Below are 20,912 nucleotides of genomic sequence, written 5' to 3'. Positions count from 1 at the left end.
ATCAGCCTCATTATTTGAGAGCCAGCTTTTCTAGGTGACTCAGTGGGACTGAAAATGAATGTTTATACAGGTTAATAGCAACCCCGTGACACCAACTTAGATGGTATCAGATGCTTTTTTGTTCTTGAGACTTGTTCACATCACCTATTCATGTATCCTCTTTTTATTTATACTTGCTTTTATCTTTTAGAAATTTTTGCTGAGCTTGAGTTGACTTGCTTCTTCACCCGAAATCTGTTCATCCTTTTTTGCTTCTTTCACATATATTGAAAGAGAAGGGGGTTTTCTTACTATTATTCTTTGTCTGAGGTCTTACCTATTTTCAGCTATTTCATGATGTCACAGTGTGAGAGTAAAATTTGAGGATTTCAGAAAGTGAGGGTTTTAACCATGTTACAGTGATTATATTATTTATTCTGTATGTTTATACATATAGTCGTCTATGAATATGTGTGTATACACACAACTGTGTACATTTCTGAGCTCTAATACCCATAAAGCACTTGGCCCAAAGTGTATCTTAATGAAATTCTCCACATTCTTCACGTAAGTATCAAAAGTAATAAAATACATTGTTTGAGACTTACAAAGATCAAAAGAGAAAGAAGGGAGAAAAAGATATTTAAAAAAAAACTGCAATAGCAACAAGAAAAACAGAGCAAGAAGGTTCTTGGAGATCCCCATCCCTGTGAATGCAATGTGGTTTGTTTTTTTTTTCGGTGAAGCTGTAGGAGGAATCCATGTTTTAATATTAACTTCAGTCATACTGTAGCCCAGTGCCTCCAGTGAGCATGAAGCTCTGCATGGCTGGAAGGTAGGTGGAGATGAGATTTGAAGAACTGTTGCGTAACTGTAGGTGAGGGAAGGGAAGAAATGCCTCAGCCAGCATCAGTGCTTTCCCCTCTTACAGTAACTAACACAGTGCAGTCTGTCCCAGAGCACTTGGTGAGGTTTTCATATGCTGGGGGAAGCACTGGAGGGCACTTGTGCTGATCTCTGGTCCTCTGCCTCAGCTGGGCAGTGGTCTCCAGAGGGCTAGCTCCCCATGGCAGTTGCTTAGTAGTAATTAAAAATCAACAAACAGGCAGCAAACTCTCTTCAAATCCAGGGGCTGTCCATCAAAGCTCTCCCCTGGCTCTCACCTCTGTGTCCTGGGGGTAGAAAAAGAGCAAGAAAGGGTCAGTTAGTTTTGATCCTGACTGTGGTGAGGTAAGAAGTGCAGAGAGGTCAGGGAGGAGTTAGTCCATTATTTTGTGCAGATAAGCAGCAAAATAATTCACATGCTGGGACAAAGAATGCTCAGTTGACTCTGCTTCCACAGCAAGGAGGGCCTTTAGCTATCTCCCTGGAGGGTTTCTAGCATGACCAGCTGGTCCAGCAGCAATGGCAGTACTCAGCCCCTGAACCTGTGGTCCACCAGGCATTTAGATGGCTGCAGGGAGCTTGGATAGCTTTGTTTCTTCCAGCCATGGCTCCCCATTATCCTAGACTGAATGGCTGCAACGCAGACACAACTGTCATACTACAGAGTTGTGGAATTCGTCAGTGCAGGCCTGCTAGTTGTGTTGGAAAGCTGTAAGGAGGCAAGGTCTTTCAAGGAAACCTAGGAAGGAGAAAGGCTTATGCAGTTGTAGTAGTGGTGGTGAGACTCAAAGCTGGGAACGACTTCCAGTCTCTAGAAAGTGAAATGAGATTCTTTACCAGCTAGTTTATTTTTTCTTTTTCTGTTCTGCTTCATGACAGAACTTCAAATAATTATGTTGATTTATGATTACAGGTATTTTAAAGCTGCAGTATGCTGAAACAAAGCAATGCCAGCTTATTGTTTCTGGCCCTATCCAATTATACAATTGAGTGTAGGCATGTAATAATGTTATAACAGAAGTATCCATCATGATGGATTGAATTTCATGAAGTACGATACAAGAATATTTATAGCTCCATTCTTAAAGCCATTTTTGGGTCAGAATATGCCTCTTTGGTATGGCCTTTAAAACCAGGATAAAATCTAAAACTTTTCTGTGTATGGCCCCTACCCCAGCCTACCCCAGCCCATTGCCTACATGGGGAGGGGAGTGTAGGTTGATGGTAAGCAGAAAATGATAGGATAGAATAGAATAATTATTTCCGCTAGAAAATGAGGATTCGGTGTTATTTTTACAGATACACAGAGTCATTATTTGACTGTGCCACTGTAATGAAACAATAAAGATCATGCTTAATTTAAGTATCATTTCCCAAGAGACTTCTTGCTCTCCTTCTACCATTTTGACTATTAAAATTAATTTAAACTGCTGGTCTAGTTTCCCACTGCTTTTTAGAGAGTGGAGTGGGCAAAGACTCCCCTCCTCCCAGCTCTGTTTAAATGCAGACCTTGGGCATTCCAGAAATCTGACCTTGTTTGTAGGGAATAGCTCATTTTTCTATAATGTAATATGAAGCACTCCTGTGTTTTGATTCCATGAACTACAGAGTTTAACGTTCAAACTTGCCATGATAAGGGTATGATCTGATTGAGATAGAAACACTAAAGGAAATTAGCTATTGTGCTATTCTTTAACATATTGTTTGCCTAGCAGTTTTGTTTGGAATTATTTGGAATAATCTGAGAGTACTTTTTTAAAAGGATTATTTTTCCTTTTCTTTTCTTTTTTCTTTTTTCTTTTTTTTTTTTTTTTCCCTGCATAAAAAGTGGGGCTTTAAGATATTTCTCCTAAAATAAATGTGAGGCCGCCTCATTTATAGTCAGCATGCCTTGATTACTTGCAGACATGCTGGAAATTTACATGCGCTTTTCTCCATTATAAAACACTGATCTGTTCAGATCATTAGCTCCCTCATGACTAGAGTTTGGCAGCAAGCCAAGCCAGGCTAAATCTGTAGCTGTAAGTCGTGAGTTGAAATAGCAGAAAGTAGATTTGTAACTTAAAAAGTGTAAACAGTTTGGAAAATGAAGTAATTTTAGAGTATGATTGATTGCCTTAAGATTGCACTTTAAATTAGCCTAGGATCTCCGATGCAGATATAGGCACTAACTGCTCATTATATATTTTCACTTTTCTTTGGAACGATGGCATTGTTGGTAGGCTTCTAAACAGCGTATGCTTCTCCTAGAGTGACCTTTGAGGAAATGAATAGTTTTATTGTGTGTCCATTACTTTGCCTGAAACAACATTTTTGAGTTATTAATTTGGTGTGGACTATAAATAAAGGAATCAAAATGCAAAGCAGCTGTATTATGCTGCTTACAGTTCATCAAACTTGTGCTTCAGCATCACCATTTGAGATTGATAATGCATTGTACAAATAATGGTTTTTTCCCCTGAAAAGTAAGTAACCTTTTGCGTAACCTGTGGTTGCTGGAGATTGGTCCTTGAATCTCATTGAAGCAAAAATGACAATTATTTTTAGCACAATTAGTCAGTGTTCTGGGGGACTGGCACGCTGCATTCACTTTCTCAAGGACCCTTAATTGTCTAGTTGAGTGTCAGAAATGCACTACCAAGGGTGTCTGGAATAAGAAATGCAGAACTTGTATGGTCAGTGCTGTTGTCTCCCCGTGGATCCCATGTATGCTGGTGTACTCAGCACCTCTCTGGAATAGAAGTGGTCCACTTATCACCCTGCATTGCAGCGTGCTCGGTCCTGGACAGTGCTGAGCTCTTACCATGGAGGAGACATCACTTGCCTGCCCATATGAGCAGTGGGCATATGCCAGCATAGCATTCCCCTGGCAGAAATGGGAGAAAGGTAATCCCAGCCTGTGACCAGCAGTAGTCAGTGTGGGTTTCTGGGAGGCGGGCAGGCCCAAGCACTGGGTTGTAGCTGCCTGGTGCTGGTGATCCCCAGCAGCCATGGCTGGAGATGAGGAGCTTGGAGGCATGGGAACACAATGTGGTTATGGGGAGCATAAGGAGTCAGGGGGATGGGGGGCCGTGGGCTGAAAGGGAAGGTGTCACTGAGAGGTATGTTCAAGCATGTGAAAAACAGATTTGGAGTCCTGATGGTTAGGGTATAATCTGCCCAGCTCGCTCTGTACTGGTCAAGAGGAGTAAGTAGTGGGAGCTACAGCATGCAGATGGTTCAAGGAAGTGTGTGCCATTTAATACCTGGTGTCTTGCAAGCTCTGGCTTACAAATGGTGGGTGAAACCATTTGCTGCTCTTCCCAAAGAGATACAAAATCCACCAATTTTTGTATTCCTGCCTACTATATAAAGTCACAAAGGTTTCTAGCATGAAACAACACCTCAGTGTGACTTTGTGGGTGTGGGCACATAACTTACGTGTACATATGAAGCGTATTTATTTTGTGTATCCAAGGGCTGCTGCCTGCTGCCCTTGCATGTTCACCATTGTAGAAATTAAGAGTCTAAAGCTATTTGACTGACATTGGTGGTGGTTTCAAATCACAATAAATAGCTGTGGCTGCTTGAAGAGGATATATAACAGAAACTTACAATCTTGTATCAGAGTGTGCGTTTCATCTCTCTCCTTGTTTGGTATCTGGCATTCCATAGATACCAGACTCTGTTTTGTTGCTGTTTTGGAAGCTTCTTTCCCAGAGAGTATTTTTTCCCATTGTTATCACCCTTCCTTGATCTTCTTTCCTCTCTCCCTCCACATTTGAAATAAAGATTTTGCACTTGTGAAAGAGGTATGGCTGAGAGGTCTGAGCACAGGTCTGGGAGCCAGGACCTGCTGAGAGCTGAGCTGTGACTCATTCGGTGGCCTTAAGCAAGTCAGAACATGTCTGATGAGGTTATTTCATATGTAAAACAAGGGAAATAATACTTATCTATCTACCTGCTTCATAAGAATGCCCTGAGGACTAATTAGCGTCCATTAAGTGCTTTGAAATAGCATTATCTATTATTAGAGCAGGTTCCATACTAGTAGATAGTACAGCAGGATTGTTTTCTACTTGGGAGCCTTCCTCTCTGCTGGGTATCCCATCCTAAGCCAAGCGCAAGCCGCCTGGTGTTTTCTGGTAGATAGGCAGCACTCTGCTGGGCTCTTCCTGGGCGGGCAGATTCACTGGAGATTGACTCTTGTTGAAAAGTTGGAAAGAGCATTTGCCTAGAGAAAGGAGTGGGAGGATACTTGCTTATTCTTTTCAGCTCATAGACATAACTTGTCCTGAAATCCTTTCTCACCCTGCCTCCACCTGAGGCCTTTTCAGATAATTCAGGTAGCACAGCTTCTCATCTTCTCCAGGAATGGTTTCCTGGTCCTGCAGAAGAGGAAGAGAAATCATGTATGAGTTCCCAGGAGGAATGTGGGTCTGGGCTGGTAGGTTCCCATCACAGGGATCCCTTTCATATTCAGAAGGCTGTTCCTCTTTCTTGAAGAGCAAATGGTTGTATTCTTACCCTTCACTGTGTAACAGTCCTCTGCAAAGTGGTCAGAAGGTAAGATCTGATTTTGGGGATAGGATACTAAGCTCTGCAGGTGCGTGCCAGCTGAAGTCTGGGAGTACTTTTGTCATTGTAACGAGGGTTGCCATCTCACCGGCAGCTCCTTTTGTTCTCTGCTGCATCTTCTCTCACCATATACTTTTGTACCTCGTATGGATGCCATAATAATCTAGTTCAAAGGACCCAGCCCTGTTCTCACTGAAGCCCACAAGCCTGTCTTTCTACCAGTGAGACTAGGACTCAGTCCAAGTTGACTGCAGAGAAGCTTTATTTCTCTCCATTTGCTCCTCACACGTCTCTCAGGCCGTGAGTAATGTGCAACAAAACGGCAAAGCCTGTGTGAAATTTTCCAAGGGAATTTTCTGTGTTTTAATAATGTTAATGAAATTGCTTAACACTTCATCAGATTTTTCAGTGTATATTGCTTTGACTTTTCTTCAGGCACTCTGACTTTTCTTCAGTACCAAAAGACTCTTCCCTTACAAACAGACTGAGGGCTCGTGTGAGCATTTTGTCCAATGATTGTCCCTTAGCCCAGCAGAAACCTTTTTTTGCACAGGTATCGGTAGATACCATTTGGAGGAAGCTCTCTGCACCTTCTCTTGTGCCTGCAGGAGGGGGAAGGGATCAGGAGCAACTGTCCCACAAGTTCTCACATGCCTGCAACTAATTCCTTTTCCACAGAAATGAGGCTGTGCCACAGAAAGACCTAATGATACAACCTTCATTCCACAGGAAGGCCATGGCATTGCTGAACTTCAGCACAATTGGTTTGTTCATTTTGTTGTGCGTATCACTTAGTTCTTCATCCTCATGTCCTAGATGGGGGAGTTCATTGGCTGCCTTTTCTTTTTCACGTTCTTCCGTTACTCCTCTTCAGCTTGAGTCTACTTTGTTCTGATGCAGAATTAGATCAAGTGAGCAACCACAGATTTATTTGTATACCTTTAACAGCTATTGAAGCTACATGTGGTTTGTTATTCAGAGCAATAATTCAGGGTGCAACATGAGAGGTTCAGTTAGGAGGTGAGAATCCCCAGGTAGCTGGGGTAGTGTGGTGTGGGGGAGTTGGGTCAGTTACTTGGAGTTGGGCAGCTCCCAACTGGTCTTCCCTCGTGATAGTCCTTATGCTGAGTTTCATGTTGCCACCAGGAAGGAGGGGAACCAGAGTAAGGTTGTACTGGGGAACAGGTATGTACTACATTGGGATGAGATAAAGGATAGCAAATGCTTGGAAAAAAGTACATGGTGCTAGCATTTCTGTACTTGCCTTCTTTTTCTTTTTTTTTTTTTAAGAAATGGCATCATGTTAATTCTAATTCTGTTCCATTCCTGGATTTAAGCGTTATTACACTGCAGATGATAACACAAGTTTATCTGTAAAATTCTTTAACTGTGGTTTTTATTTCCCAGCTTGACTTCTTTTTCTCTTCTTGTCTTTGATTGGCTTCCAGAAAAGTTATTAACATGTTGCAAAACAAATACAAGGGGCCACTGAAACTTATTAAAAATGGTTTCTTTTGTTCGTATCTGGCAGTTGACAAATTGTCTTGTGCTCTATCTTATCTGCTCCTGTGTGAAAGGTTACATGAGAAAATGGCTGCAAATAAATTGCCATTGAATGTTGTTGAAGACTAAGCATACAGCTTCTCTATTAAGGACCTCTTTTAAAGCTTTCTGTTCAGGCTCCCCCCCTGCATGTCTCTCTAACACTTGTCTGTTATATTATGTTTGGCACAGAAGGAAACATTAAATAGAAAAGCAACGTCTGACTGTGGTGTTTCTAGACCCTATTATCCCTCTGTCAGATGTCCACATGAGAAGGGTAAAATTTTTGTCCATATTGATGATGATTTCTGAAGGTTTTACTAACTGTCTTCGGAGGGAATTGCTAGAAACAAATGAAATTGAAAAGCGTATTTTTTCAGCTTTGGAAATCTTACTTAAATCCGTGTAATGAGACGCACTCAGTAAAATGTAATTATTCTCACTTCTCCATGTGTCAGAGAAATCAGCAGTATGGTTAGGGAGCGGAGGGTTACAGTGAGCTTGTTATTTTTGTATGGAGCCAGATACTGCTTGTGTGTAGCAAATTGTAAATAGTGGGTAATGCAGTTTTTACATGTACTAAATACCCCGCAAGAATTAACGGGGTTGTTACTTCATTAGAAGTTTCAAAGAGGGCATAAACATCAAAAATGGAGCTCGACTGTTTAAATCACTGGACCATTCCACCCTCCACCCCTCATTTCACAGCTTTGAGGCCAGCAGCTTCTGCCATTGCTATTTCGAGGAGGGCGCAGTTCCTCCGAATTTTCAGAATGATAGTGAAAGGGCCCCATGTGAAACACCAAGATAAGACTTTGACTCATACTTTTGTGGGTAATGGAAAATGAAGGCAGTTGATTTTGCTGTGCGGAAGAGGTGGCGTTAACAGTCCCTTATAAATAAGGCTGTGTATGCTGCTCTCTCATTTGTGCTTGGATAGTGTGTGGAGGTGAAAAAGAGAAGAGACAACAGGAGACCTGGTTACTCTGATGTTAAGCCCAGGTTTTTCATGCCTTAAAATTTTCTCAATCAAACATGGATTTGTCGTGTATCTCTAGCAGAGAGGGCAAATAACAGACCACAGATGAGGCTGGAGAATATCTTCAGGTAAAGAAGATTCAGTCTTGAGCACTGGATAGGGGAACCTGTTACATCTTTGTGCTCGTTCCAGTGATCAGTTGTCATTGCTGTAAAAATGTGTGTGTCCCTCTCTTGCCAGTGGCTCCAGTTGCACACTTCTCTGCAACACCAGTTTTTCATTCTCCAGTATTTTCTCTGCGCAGTGCTACACGTCAGAAGGAGGGAGACCAAGACACATAATCATAGTAATAGTAATAATAATAAAGATGATGAGAAGGTGTTGTAGGAGAAGTTACTGGATGTGACCCTCCCTGTGAAGGCGCTTTAGGGAACGTGTAACTTCAGTAACAGCAGCAGTGGAAGTACTTGTGTTTGTAGCATAACTCCCATACTCAAGTATTTGAAGGATCAGGCTTTATGTGTACGTACTGAAGTGTAGTTCAGTGGTATGTTGGATGGTGTTCAGAGATTGCTGAAAACGGTGCATTAAATAGCACTTTGAATTGCAAAGTGCTGGTTCAGTTTTGTCTATGAGAATGATAACACTTATTATCTGATTGTTCCCTGTGCAAATCTCACCTCAGGAAAAATTAAATTATGTTTGAATTCAGCTAAAGCAAAGTATATCATTATTTCCTTTCGTTATTAAAAGGGATTTTTACTGTTCGTTTGTTAAAACTAAAGCAGCTGCCATGTCAGAGCCATAGATGATTTAAAAGCAAATACAGAGGCAGAGCCATTTACAGTACAATTGGCTTTTTTAATGTGATTGAATTTCTCTTCTTGGCTTCATCATATTACCAAATTATGTTTTCAGCCCCCTCCCCTTTTTAATTCTTTCTTCTTTTTGTTATCAGCAGAATTGAAGCTGCTTATCAGTAACCACGACAACCAGAATAAATACTTGTTTTAAAGCTTATGCACATTCAACCTGAATGGTCCACATGACCCAGAATATTCAAGAGGACAGGCAGCATGTGCTCCCTTCTACGGTCAATCCTCCCCCTCCCCCCTTTCTCCCCATCTCCATCTGCTTTAGAAAGCTAATAGGGCAGTTTAAAAATCTTTTATGTCAGAGTGGTTTTCTGTAGCCACCCCTGGCCTTATGGACATGGGCTGTCCCACACCTGTGACCTGAGCAGTGAGGACAGAAGGAAATTTTGGGAGGTAGAGAGACGATTTCACAGCCCAGCTCTGAACTTGGCTGCATCCCCAGCATGGGGTAAGTTTTCTTGTGCTATCATTGCAGCCATCACCTACCATTCTGTGGGAGGGCAAACTACTGCTTTGCAAACACTCCGTGAAGGGGGAATATAATCCTAGCTGGGCAACAGCTAAATAAAATGAAGGAGTGACTGGGATTGTGTGAAACAGTTTAAATAGCTGTGTTAGGAGACAAGCCCCTGACTGGTTCATCCCCTTTCTCTTCGGGAGGCAGGTAGGCTGGCAGGGGTGGCCAGAGACAGACAATTCCCTTTTGAGGAAACTTAGGAAACTCTCTCTCACCCAGAAATCCCCCCAAAAATGATTTTTTTTGCCCATCTTGTTTGCTCTCTCCCTTGCTTTCTAAGTTGCTTGGTGCTGCAGAATAAATCCTTTAAGCTTTCTCTGTCTTAGTTTCTCTCTCTGTGTAATGGGGATAATAATTTTTACTCATCTCCATAAAGCAGTTTGAGGCCTGTGGAAGGGATGTATAATAGTTGGAAATGACGATTGTCAGTTACTCTTTTGATTCTAGAAACACCTCATAAACCTGCTTCCTAAGGTACAGGAGGATCCTGGGAGTGCAGGGTAGGAGCTGCAGTTAGGAGGAGCTGAATATTGGATTAGGGTCTGAAAAAGAATGTTGAATGCCTGGTTGGAAACTTTTTTAGTATTAAATTTCTTTCAGCTTCTTCAAAAATTGGATTTATGATTTGAATTCTAAGTGATTTAATGAAGTAAATATTATGGAAGATTTGATGATATGAGCATACTGTCAGTTATCGATCAACATACTCGGTTTTGTCTCCACCAAGTAGTAGAAGAACTGAGATCCAAACCACTGACTGTAAAATGTTCAACCATGTGCTGTCTTTTTTTCTTTTTTTAATGACTGTATTGCCATTGGTTTGAACAGTAGTTTCAATCTCCAGTAGATTTGTGAGTATTCTCTTTCTTTCAAATGTTAAACTAATCTTAGGAATTCTTTGAACGGCTGATGCTCTGCTGGCACTGTGACAGAAAACAGAGGGCTGGGGAAGTGGCGCGAAATTCTGAGAATTAGCTCTGTCTCCTCCTTAAAAGGAAAGAAATATCTGATACATGCAGAAAGGCTGCGCATTTATTCTGTATGTTGGCAGAAGTGGCTTTTGCCTTTTGATCAACTTAAAAGCAAAATCAGGCAGGCAAATGTCCACCTAAGAATTACAGGCAACTGGTTAACAGCATCATCATTATCATGTAAACATAAATGTAATCACTGTGTTCCCTATCCTGCAACATGTTGCCTTTGTTCTTGATTGCATTAACATTCAAATAGAGGGGGGTTCTCAACACAAGGATGAGTAGCATGCCTCTTTCCAACAAAGCGGTATTCCTGTTGTGTCAATAATTTACCCAAATTTATTTAAACCCAAAACTGCAGATTTACTGTCCTGTCTCATAGGGCCACATCATCACTGTATTTGCATTTATCTGAAAGAGAAATATGATTCTTAGATTAATATTTTTAGGTCTTGTGATTAATTGGCCAGCTAAGGCACACCAGGTGGTGTTACTGGAGTGAACAAAGGCTGTGGGAATGAAAAGGCAGGGTGGATTGGAAGAGCTGTGTTTGATAAGTTTTCCCTAATCACTGGAGAGAAGGTAGATTAGTGTGCTAGAGCATACAGAAGTAGTTATGTGACAGTGATGCAGCTATGTGAACTCCTCAGCTGTTGCTCCTAGATCACAGCAGCCTGGTGCAGAGGGACATGGATTCTTGCCAGGGTTCTTAGCCTTGTGTCTGCACAGAGGCTTCAATGTGAGAAGTGGTCAAGCAAAAAGCCAGGCGTTATTCTCCCGTCAATTATTGTTACTCTCCATATGAAGACAGGCTGATAAACTTGGGGCTGTTCAGCCTGGAGAAGAAAAGGCTGCGCGGAGACCTCATAGCAGCCTTCCAGTATCTAAAGGGAGGCTATAGGGATGCTGGGGAGGGACTCTTCATTAGGGACTGTAGTGATAGGACAAGGGGTAATGGGTTCAAACTTAAACAGGGAAAGTTTAAGTTAGATGCAAGGAAGAAGTTCTTTACTGTGGTTGTGGTGAGGCACTGGAATGGGTTGCCCAAAGAAGCTGTGAATGCTTCATCCCTGGTGGTGTTCAAGGCCAGCCTGGACAGAGCCTTGGGTGGCATGGTTTAGTGCGAAGTTTGCCTGCCCATGGCAGGGGGGTTGGAACTAGGTGATCTGAAGGACCTTTCCAACCATAACTATTCTATGGTTTTATGTTCTATGGTTTTATGATGGTAATTTCATTGGAAGACCCATCCTTTCTCTCACAGGAGTACCCAGAGATGCAGATAATGGTTGTCATTGCTTCTTGGCCAGCTGTAGTTACCTGGGTGATGATTTGGGGGTATTTGGCAAATTATGGCTGTACTGTGATATGGGAATGTGTTCTTACTGAACGATTCACCTTACAGGTTTTTAGGTCACGAAGACCAAGTTTCTTTGTCTTTCTGGTTACTCTTTCATTGTTCTGCTGTTTCTGTTACTTTTATACTTTTTGAGAAGTTCAGGGGTTTTAGTAATTGTGTAGTAAGTTCATTTCTGTCTGCTGGAAAGCTGTGCTATCTCCCTTTGGGTTGTTAGAACAACAGTCCATTTGAGATGTGTAGAGCCTGCATGACCTGCAGTCATTGATTTTGAGGGGTCAGCTATGCATGTCTTTGTCTTGTTACACCTGTGTTCTCATCCCATACTGCAGAAAGACCTTGCCAAAGGAGTAGCACAAGGGAAGAATTAGATCCTATTTTAAGAGCTGGAAGAGCCGAAGTCCATTGCCACAGATGAGATTTACCTTTTTTATCTTGATGGCAGGTGTATCATCTGGGAGGGGATGTTTTACCATGCATTTGTACCCTTACTTAGACAGACAGGAGAGTGCTTTGTCTCTTAGGTAGAATTAATTTAACTCGCTTAATTCAATCTAGAAGTGAAGACTCCAGACTAACCTAGTTGTCGTTGATGAGGGAGTAGTAGCTCCAAAGAGTGAGTTGATCCATGTCTTATAAAACAGCGTGTTGGAAGGTGATCTTTCTGATTACAGAGCAATCTGCACAACTGTCATAGACTAAAACTGCATTATTAGGTGTAATGAGTCCCATCATGTGTGCTCCTGTGAGTTGCTGAGAGTCTTGGGAGGGCAGTGACACTTGAACACTGGTCTGCAATAGTCAAGAGACATCCCATATTCAGAGTTACAGCCACATCATTTAGCAAAGTTAAGCCTTGCCATTCCCAGTCGCTCTGGACATCCTCTGTTACCTCTGTGTCTGCTACATATTGATGATATGGTCAAAGCCATGCATACAGGCAATGATAAACTAATCATGATATGTGCAGCCCCTGAGAGACACCCTTAGTAAGTGAAGGTAATGAAAGGCGGCAGAGTAGCAAGGGCATCGTGCAGGAAAGGAGCCTGGTGGGCAGAGCCCTGCGACTTCTCTCATTTTCGCTCTGTATCCCAAACAAGTCCCTTGCTCAGTTTGCTACCCACACACCAAAGCATTGTCCCATTTTATCTGGTTCCCCTGATACTTCCATTGCTTATCTTATGAAGATCCGTGTCAACATTTATCAAAACAAATGACAGGCCTGGGACCTTTTAAGTGTTTTTTTTAGTTAATAAAACCAATCTTCTACTTCTGTTATGTTAAAAGTACATTATCTTTTTATTACAAACTCTCTACAGCTCTGTCTGTTTTCCTTCTTGGCAATTTCATGACTGCTCCAGTTGATTGCTGTATGGAGAATTACAAAATCATTAAGGGTGGGGTTTTACCAGCTGACTTACAGTACAAGCCATTTCTCAAAATAACCACAACAGTGCAATACTGATGTGTAATTTACGTCACAGTATGTTTTTATGAAATAGTTTGTGGCTTATTCATTTAGATTTAGAACCGAATATCTCTTCTCTCGCTTTTTAATCAAGCTTTCTTCTTTCTTTTTTTTTTTTTTTTTTGCTTTTTAATATTTTCCATTCCTCGGCTTGGCTTGCCTCCAATTTACCAGCTACAGTGAGGAGGAAAAAGAACTTTTTTTTTTTTCCTTTTGCCTGCAGTTTAACTGCAAGTCTGTTTTCCTCTTTGATGTATATATTTGTGTTAACTGCCTCGGAAGAGATGGTAGATTTGTGATAGAATATATTGCACAAAGCTTGAGCAGGGAATTGATAAAAGAGATGCAAAAGTTCAGAATTTCAAACCATACCAAGCAACTGACGCTATTTAGCCTCCTGCTCTAGTACATTTCCTTTTTAAAAATGACTTTCTGTATAATGTCTTGTAATTAGAACAGGAAATCATTGAGTAACTGTAAGAAGAATAAGAGCACTTAAACTGAAAAGAAAATTACCTTCCGAGAAATTATAGTCACAATTTTTTTTTCCCTTAAATCTTTTTTTTTTTCCCTTCACATTAGTGTGTTGGTAATGATAGTAACAGATGTACATACCCTTATCTGTGTCATTGTTCTGCTTATGTTTTTCTGGGTGAAAAAAAGTCATTTTCAGTAATACGGAAAATGAATGAACAGAAAATGGGAAGTGCCTAATTACAAAAAATATTCTGTGTCACAACAGAGTAGCAATTAAATTGAAACTTCAATATAATTATCAATAACAGTCGAGCCTGGAAGGGTGCCAGGTGCGTAAAGTTGGTGCTCAGCCTTTATGTGGTTGCTAGGAGCACAGCGAAAAGTATAAAGCTTAGAGAAAGGAATGTCTAATGTAATAAAGTAACAGAAGGTAGCATAAATCATTGTGAGAGCAGTTCATATTGACATTATTTTACTTAAATTGGGTTGAAACTAGACATTTAGTCTTACAAGAGGCACAAATTCATATTTCTTCCACAGAAATAACTGTGCTTTCTGGGAAGAAGTGGAGTGTGCTTTCCTAGCACCAGCCTCGTACATATTTGGAATCTTTTAAACAAAAATCTTTAAATGTTTGTTTCTGTTGGCATCCAGATGCATTTGCACTAATACGATTAAAAGAACTAAAGGGCAAAATACTTGGCAGCTTTTGCAGTTGAGGTAATTAGGTACAGGAAGGAACATGCATAGTTTTTCCATCAAGCTCTATAAAATCCTGGTGTGAAGGTCTTTAAAGAAAAAAATGCTTACTGATGTTGAGAGTAGATTATGGCGGTTAGCAATAACATTATAGGCTGATGTTTCCGAAACAAGCAAACAAAAGGCGAGTTACAGTTTTTTATTTCTCTGCTCTCTCTGTAAATAGTTCTGGCTCTGGATGGATTTGTTAAGAATTCGTGCTTTTAGCAGGCTTTATTTTTTTCTTTGGGGGCTTTTAATTGTCTTGCATTACATATTAAAAATGGTTGTGCTGATTTGAAAGTCGGTTCTTGCATAGATTCATTGTGTTTGGCATTTCATGCATCTCTTACTTACAAAGACAACTTGAAGAACATGTAATCCAACATAAATGCCAGGCTGTGCCAAATCCCAGCTCTCTTTACCCCTCACAAAAGGAACTGTTGGATTACATCTATGCATATATAGGCAGTGCTCAGAAGGCAGAGGTGGAACCTTGACTCCTAATTACAGTTTCTCTGTTTTCAGCCCTGAAATATATAAATAAATGAAAAATTACATTGGAGTGGGTTATTAAAACACACGATTATGATATAAGCATGGGATTAGAGTAATTTCAGTGGAGCCTTACAAGCAGTGTACTGTAGGTACCATGTTCTCTCAGTTGAAGCTAAAATGAGATTCAGAAATAAAGCATCTTGGTTTTCTGAGATCTCAGTTAAATGTTTTTATAAATTACTTCATTTTTCTTGGCTTTAATGGAATGCGATCCACATTTTAATCACTGCTTCTCCTAAGAGTTAACTCGTAAGATATTTCTGAAAAATATTCAGCAATATACACTCCACTGTTAAACAGCACATGTTAGATTTTGCCAGAAGAAAAAAAAATAGTTCTTCTTTGCGCTTGCATTTTATTAGGGATTGGTCTACTTTGATTTCTCTTTTCTCACGTGGGCATGGTTGAGAAAAAAAAGTCTTTGTTCCAGGAACACTCTGTTTGTCTTTCACTAAACAAATCTTCAGTTTATTCAGCCTTTGTTCATTCTTAGATTTATCTGTTGAACCTGGAATGAATAAGGAAAGGAAACAAATGCATCATGAAGTACTCATTGGAGTTGTACAAGCATGTATAAAAGTGATCCTGTAAAAAATGACTTTATTTAAATTTATGCCAGGAGGTTGAGTCAAGTCATCAGTTGTCAGAGGTAGAAAGTTTGTGTAATTCTGCACAGGGATTTACAGCACATTTGTCTAGAAACTAATGGGTTACTACAAAGGCATATGGAATATACATTTACATGCACCCTGTTTAGAAAGCTGACCACAACCTGGCATAAGAAAAGTGCTGTCAGATCAACAGATTCAGCTCTCTACTATCTACGCAAAGGTATAAAGTAGTAATAATTGTCTGTCAGGCATATATGAAACTCGCAAAAGAGCTAAAGGATGGATCATGTGCTTGTTAATTCCTAGAACAACTTTCGTGATCTGATTTTAGAGTTTCTTAATAAAGAAAAGAGCGTATTATTCCCAAGAGCAATTGGCTCAATCATGCTGTTGTAGGCTTATGGGATACTTACTTGTTGAAAACAAAGAAAAGTGTGACTTTATTGACCAAAGCATCCTTACTGACCAGAGTGGTTATAGGACATACATTTTATTTTCTTAGAAAAGTAATGTCAGTTTCCCAAAATGTATTAAAGATACTTTTTTACACAATTTTTTTGATCTCCCCACCTACATCAGGGTAGTGGTGAAAGTTCTGAGGTTTTGAAAGTGATGGCTTTCAGGAGCTGTGCTTGTAAAAGCAGTACTTCCCAAGTCTGTCTGCCATGCTGATTTTTTTTTTGCAGCATTGCATTCATCTGCAGTGATGACATTCTAGGTGATATATCTGCTTCCAAAGACTTCTTAAAGTTTAGCCTTTTATGTATTAACATTTCCATTGCCTCACCAAATCAGGATGAGTTGTGGCACTGTGTTTAGTTGGGGTGAACTGATATGACAGTTTCTTTCAATATCTGAAGTGATTTTTACTTTAAGGGTAAGAAAGATGATTTCAGTATTGATAATGGGATTAAATAGTAGACTTTCTGTCTCTGGCAGAAGAAATAGCTGAGTTATTCAGTAATCATAGTACAGGAGAAAACATAAAGTGAATGCTCTTGCTTTGCCTTCATTGGTATGCATGGAAAGTCATGTTCAGTTACCCCACCTGAGGAGATAAATGAGCATAAAAAGAAGAGCTGTTAACTATCAGCTGCATACCTGCAAATGAATAATTTCTCATGTTTACATCTCTGGTTGGGTTTTTTTGCTGTTAGGTTTCCTGCTGGTTATCATATGATGAAACTTGATTGTGATATTTCAAAATCTGCCGCCTTTATTTCTAATATTAACTAAAACCTGAGGCAGTGGAAAAGTCCGAGCTCTAGATTGCTTTATATCTTGACCCCACATTTCGACAGTGTGAGCTGTTTGAAAATTAATTTGCTCATTGTGCTCTGCAGGTGTTTTATTGAGTCCTGCTGCATTTGCAGTTAATGTGAGGAAAGTTATTTCCACCTGTTGGGTTAGCTTAGCATCAATGACCAGGTCAGATCAGCCCACCTCGCTGGCCCAGGACCCTTTAGTAGTTGCCTGTATCAGACACTTCAAAGGAGAATAGATAGTTATATGCTCCTGGGCTTGCATATTATTATTTTTAAAAGACGCTAGCTGGTGTAAACATGAGTTCAGTAAGGCTGTATAGGGAGCTGAGTGAAAATGACAGATAATATTTCTATCAAAGCAGCCAAGTTGGCAAAGTAGAGCACTTTGATTCAGGCCGTTGGCCAACTTCTGCAGAGAGCTGTTTTCTTACTCATACAGGTAGCATCCTTGTGGATAAGCGTGGAAGAATTGAACAGAAAGCCAGAAAAGAAGCTGTTTCAATAATTTTTTTTTTTTTATTTCTATTTTTAACCTTTCTTTTGAAAACCACTGTGCTATAGAAGATAGGTCTTGAGAAGAGATTGAACCAGTGGGCCATGGGTTTTCTGACATGTTTGAGTTACAGCTCATGTTTTGTGTTTTTCTGACATACTAAGAGGGTGTTTTTTTAATTTTATTCTTCCAGGTGAGGATGATGAAGATTCAAACCTGCTAATTCTGAGCTACCCACAGTACTGTCGATATCGTTCCATGTTGAAGCGCATTCAGGACAAGCCTTCGTCAATACTAACAGACCAGTTTGTCTTAGCCCTGGGGGGCATTGCAATAACCAGCAAGAATCCCCAAATCTTCTACTGTCGGGATACATTTGATCACCCTACTCTAATAGAAAATGAAAGTATATGCGATGAGTTCGGTAAGTTACGTTACAGCTATTTTTCTCAAAAGTAAAGACATTTTCTTTTTAAGTTTCCATTGATTTCCAAAGGGAAGATGTGATTCCTGTGAAATGAAACAATACTATTTATGTTTGAAATGTAATGTACTAAATGTGCTCTTTCCTCTGTGAGACTGAAGTATTCTAGTCACTGGTGATCTTCGTATTGCAACTTGAGTTTATCACAATTAAAGATACTGTTACATGGGTAGAGCATGTAGCACAGTTGCTCAGTATAAGTGAAAGGGTCCCTTGTCTGGATTTGAAATTTATCTACCTTATCTTTTCACCTATAGCTTGTCTTTCCAGAAGCTTTACAAATCATGTTGGGGTTTTTTTGAAGTCATTGTTGGTGCAGTATGCTAGCAAATGCAAAATACGAGTGAGTCCCTGCACATCCCATTGCTGTTGCAGAGCACTCATCAACTGCACGTATGCTCCCAGGGCCCAAAACAAATGTCAGCTATAGCTGGTGTGTTTCTGGCCTTCCTGGAATGTGAGCTTTTTCAGCAGCAGCTTTGCCAGTGCAAGGAGTTTGATTTTACAAGTGCAGATACACTTCTGGGAGGTGACTTCTTAATTCAAAGGTTTTAGAGAATACTCTGCAGCTCCTTACAGCTGGGAGAGAGTGCTGCAAGATTTGACTCCTGGTCTCTGTCAGGTGATTTCACACATTTTTTGTGTGTGTCAGATCAACCCAAGGGCAGTGGATGCACTGCTAAATGTGTGACAGAACTCATGTTATGTACACACCCAGGGTTATTCTACCAATGGGTCCAGTGTAATTTCTTTAGCTGTGAACCTGTGCTGTGAGAATTAAGTTTATTACCCATATCACCTGATGAATGAGCACTGCAGCTAATGCCAGCAAGGTCTGTTTGCAAAGCGATGGGTGCACCTTTGCTGTGCAAGACCCCTGCATCTCTGCAAGGAGCTCTTGTGATCTCTTAGAGAATTTCTCATTATGCATTCAAGATGTAATAGTGGGAGTGAGAGGTAAGGGGTTCAGTGATGTCTGTGATCAGAGAATAATCTCCCTCTTTCTTCAAAATCTATCATGCTGGCTTTGAACTTGACGCCCAGTCCAAGCCTCCTTTATGTTGACAGAAAAACACTGACCCAGCTGATGGCATTGGTGCATTTTGTGGGTAGCGCAGGACTGCTCCTCTGCTGCTTCACCAGTCAACTCCCAACAGGCAGGAGAGATCCTTACTCACACGATGTCATCACTGGAGCACATTACTGCTCTGAATAATTATAATTTTGTCATGTCAAGCTTTTGCAGGATCAGGCCCAAACTGTCATATCTGCTCATTCTCACACAAAACATTTACAGGCTTTGAATGAACTATGGATAAACCTGTTGGTTGCTCTTAGGGTGCTGGTGGTGAAAAAATGAATGAAATGCCCTGGAAGTTTGGTCCAGTAACACAAAAGTATCATGTTGATTTTTATTTACTCTGAGCTCCAGCTCAGAATATAAAGTTCAGTTTTAATTGACTATCCTTTTTATATGGAAAAGGTTATTTTAGGTTTGAAGGCGTTTGATGAGTGTACCATCTGCTTTCTGTTGAGTATTTTATTCAGGGTCATTCCTTGATTACAGGTTTGTTGAAATAGTTGGATCCATAATGTAAGCGTATCATGGAATATTAGTAATAGATGAATCAAAGGCATGTGGAGTGATGCAGAAACTACGCTTAGTGAACCATAGCAAGTGCTTTGTTCAGTCTCTGAAAGCTAACTATGCCATTCTCTTGACCTTTGCAAGGCAATTATCTCATTATCAAACCAGAGCCACAGAAATCTTAGCCATAGAAAGTAATAATGTGTATTTAAAATTTAGTTTGGTTTAAGAAGCGGATTTTTAAAATGCCTATAAAACCAGAAAAAAAACCATGGTCTTTAGAAGTATTTCGTATGAAAATAATGATGCAGTAAAACTTGCAAGCCCTGTTATATTAAGAAGAAAAAGAATGGCCAATGTATGGTTCTATTTCTGTATTGCAAAGTGTATGGTGTCAATTATACTACCTTTGTTAGGGCAACAGGCAAAGTGCTATTTTATCCTTTTCTTTACCGGCAGGACAATAAAATGTACAATCTTTGTTACGCAAACAGGTTACATTGATATCATGTAGATTGATGTCACATGTGGAAAGTGATGACTGCTAAAGCTAAACAGAGGCAGGGTGGTACAGCAGATAAATAGATTACTCTAAGGCGCTGGTATTTATCAGTCAAATCTGAGGGAGGACCAGATTTCAGAAATATGACTAAAATTCTTAAAAGGTGTCTGTAAGGAGATCCAGACACATTTAATTTGAAGAGCTTGGCTATTTTTTACCTTGCAAATGAAAGAAGTGTGCCGAAGGAGCAAGACAGGAACTTGTATATTTCCTTATCACTTGAAATTCTCCAAATTCTAAAGTGAGTACAAAAGTTGGGAAATACAGTCTACTAATGTCTTTATGTGGGAAGCACTGGCTTCCCATACAGATGCCAGGTCTTCTACAGAAACACTGCTGTTGGGGAAGGCGGTGTATGTTCCTTGCATGTTGGAATACTGTGTGACAGATACAGCATGTAACAAGTGAGATACCCGAAACACCTGTACAAAAAGCCACGCTCACTGCAGCATATAAGCTGTTGTCCTTGTTAGGCAGTTTTAATAGAAATGTTTTTCCAGGAAGTAGTCTCTCTACTTTTATTATATGTTTAGAACGAAAACAGCTTTTTTTTTTTCAGTTCTGACTCCTTCTCATACTCCCTCCTTTTTTCCCCCATTCTATAAGGTTTAACAAAAATAAATAAAGAAGGAAATGAGGAAGAAAAAGTAAGTTTTGTTGACAGTAAATAATGTGGGGTTTGGTGTGGGTCTTTTTTAAGTAGAAAGTGGATGTAGATCCTGTCTGTGAGTTCCTCCAGGGATAGCTGGAAGAGATGCTTTGATAGCTCAGGCAGTTCAGTGTGGATGGCTTCTGTATTTCCACATAAGGAAATACAGGGTTTGGCTGCGGTAGGCTTCCCCACCAGCTTCAGTGTGGGCTACCACAGCCAGTGCACTGCAGTTGCCTGTATTTGTCTCTGTCCCGTCTGTGTGCTGCTCTGTGGCACATTCCCAAGTGCCATATATACGCAGGAATACTCAGGGCTGTTTTTCTTGCAGAGTCCTTTTCTGATTCTCTTCTAGCT

The 20,912-nt window shown here is 40.3% G+C and overlaps 1 protein-coding gene across 5 annotated transcripts in view; it reads left to right on the top strand.

The window, feature by feature from the left end:
* Positions 1 to 20,912, top strand: part of ARID5B (AT-rich interaction domain 5B) — a 124,186-nt gene that overhangs the window by 31,408 nt on the left and 71,866 nt on the right. For all 5 annotated transcript variants that reach the window (XM_062633988.1, XM_062633990.1, XM_062633989.1 and 2 more), the window contains one exon: positions 17,466 to 17,696. In XM_062633988.1, the coding sequence (XP_062489972.1) occupies positions 17,466 to 17,696 (231 nt within the window). The remainder of the gene's footprint in view (positions 1 to 17,465; positions 17,697 to 20,912) is intronic.

The sequence above is a fragment of the Pezoporus occidentalis genome, unplaced genomic scaffold, assembly GCF_034315485.1.
Source record: "Pezoporus occidentalis ecotype Australia unplaced genomic scaffold, CSIRO_AGI_Poc_V1 ctg41, whole genome shotgun sequence".
Lineage (NCBI taxonomy): Eukaryota > Metazoa > Chordata > Aves > Psittaciformes > Psittacidae > Pezoporus > Pezoporus occidentalis.
Note: the sequence above shows the minus strand (reverse complement) of the source record. Positions and strands in the feature narration are given on the sequence as shown.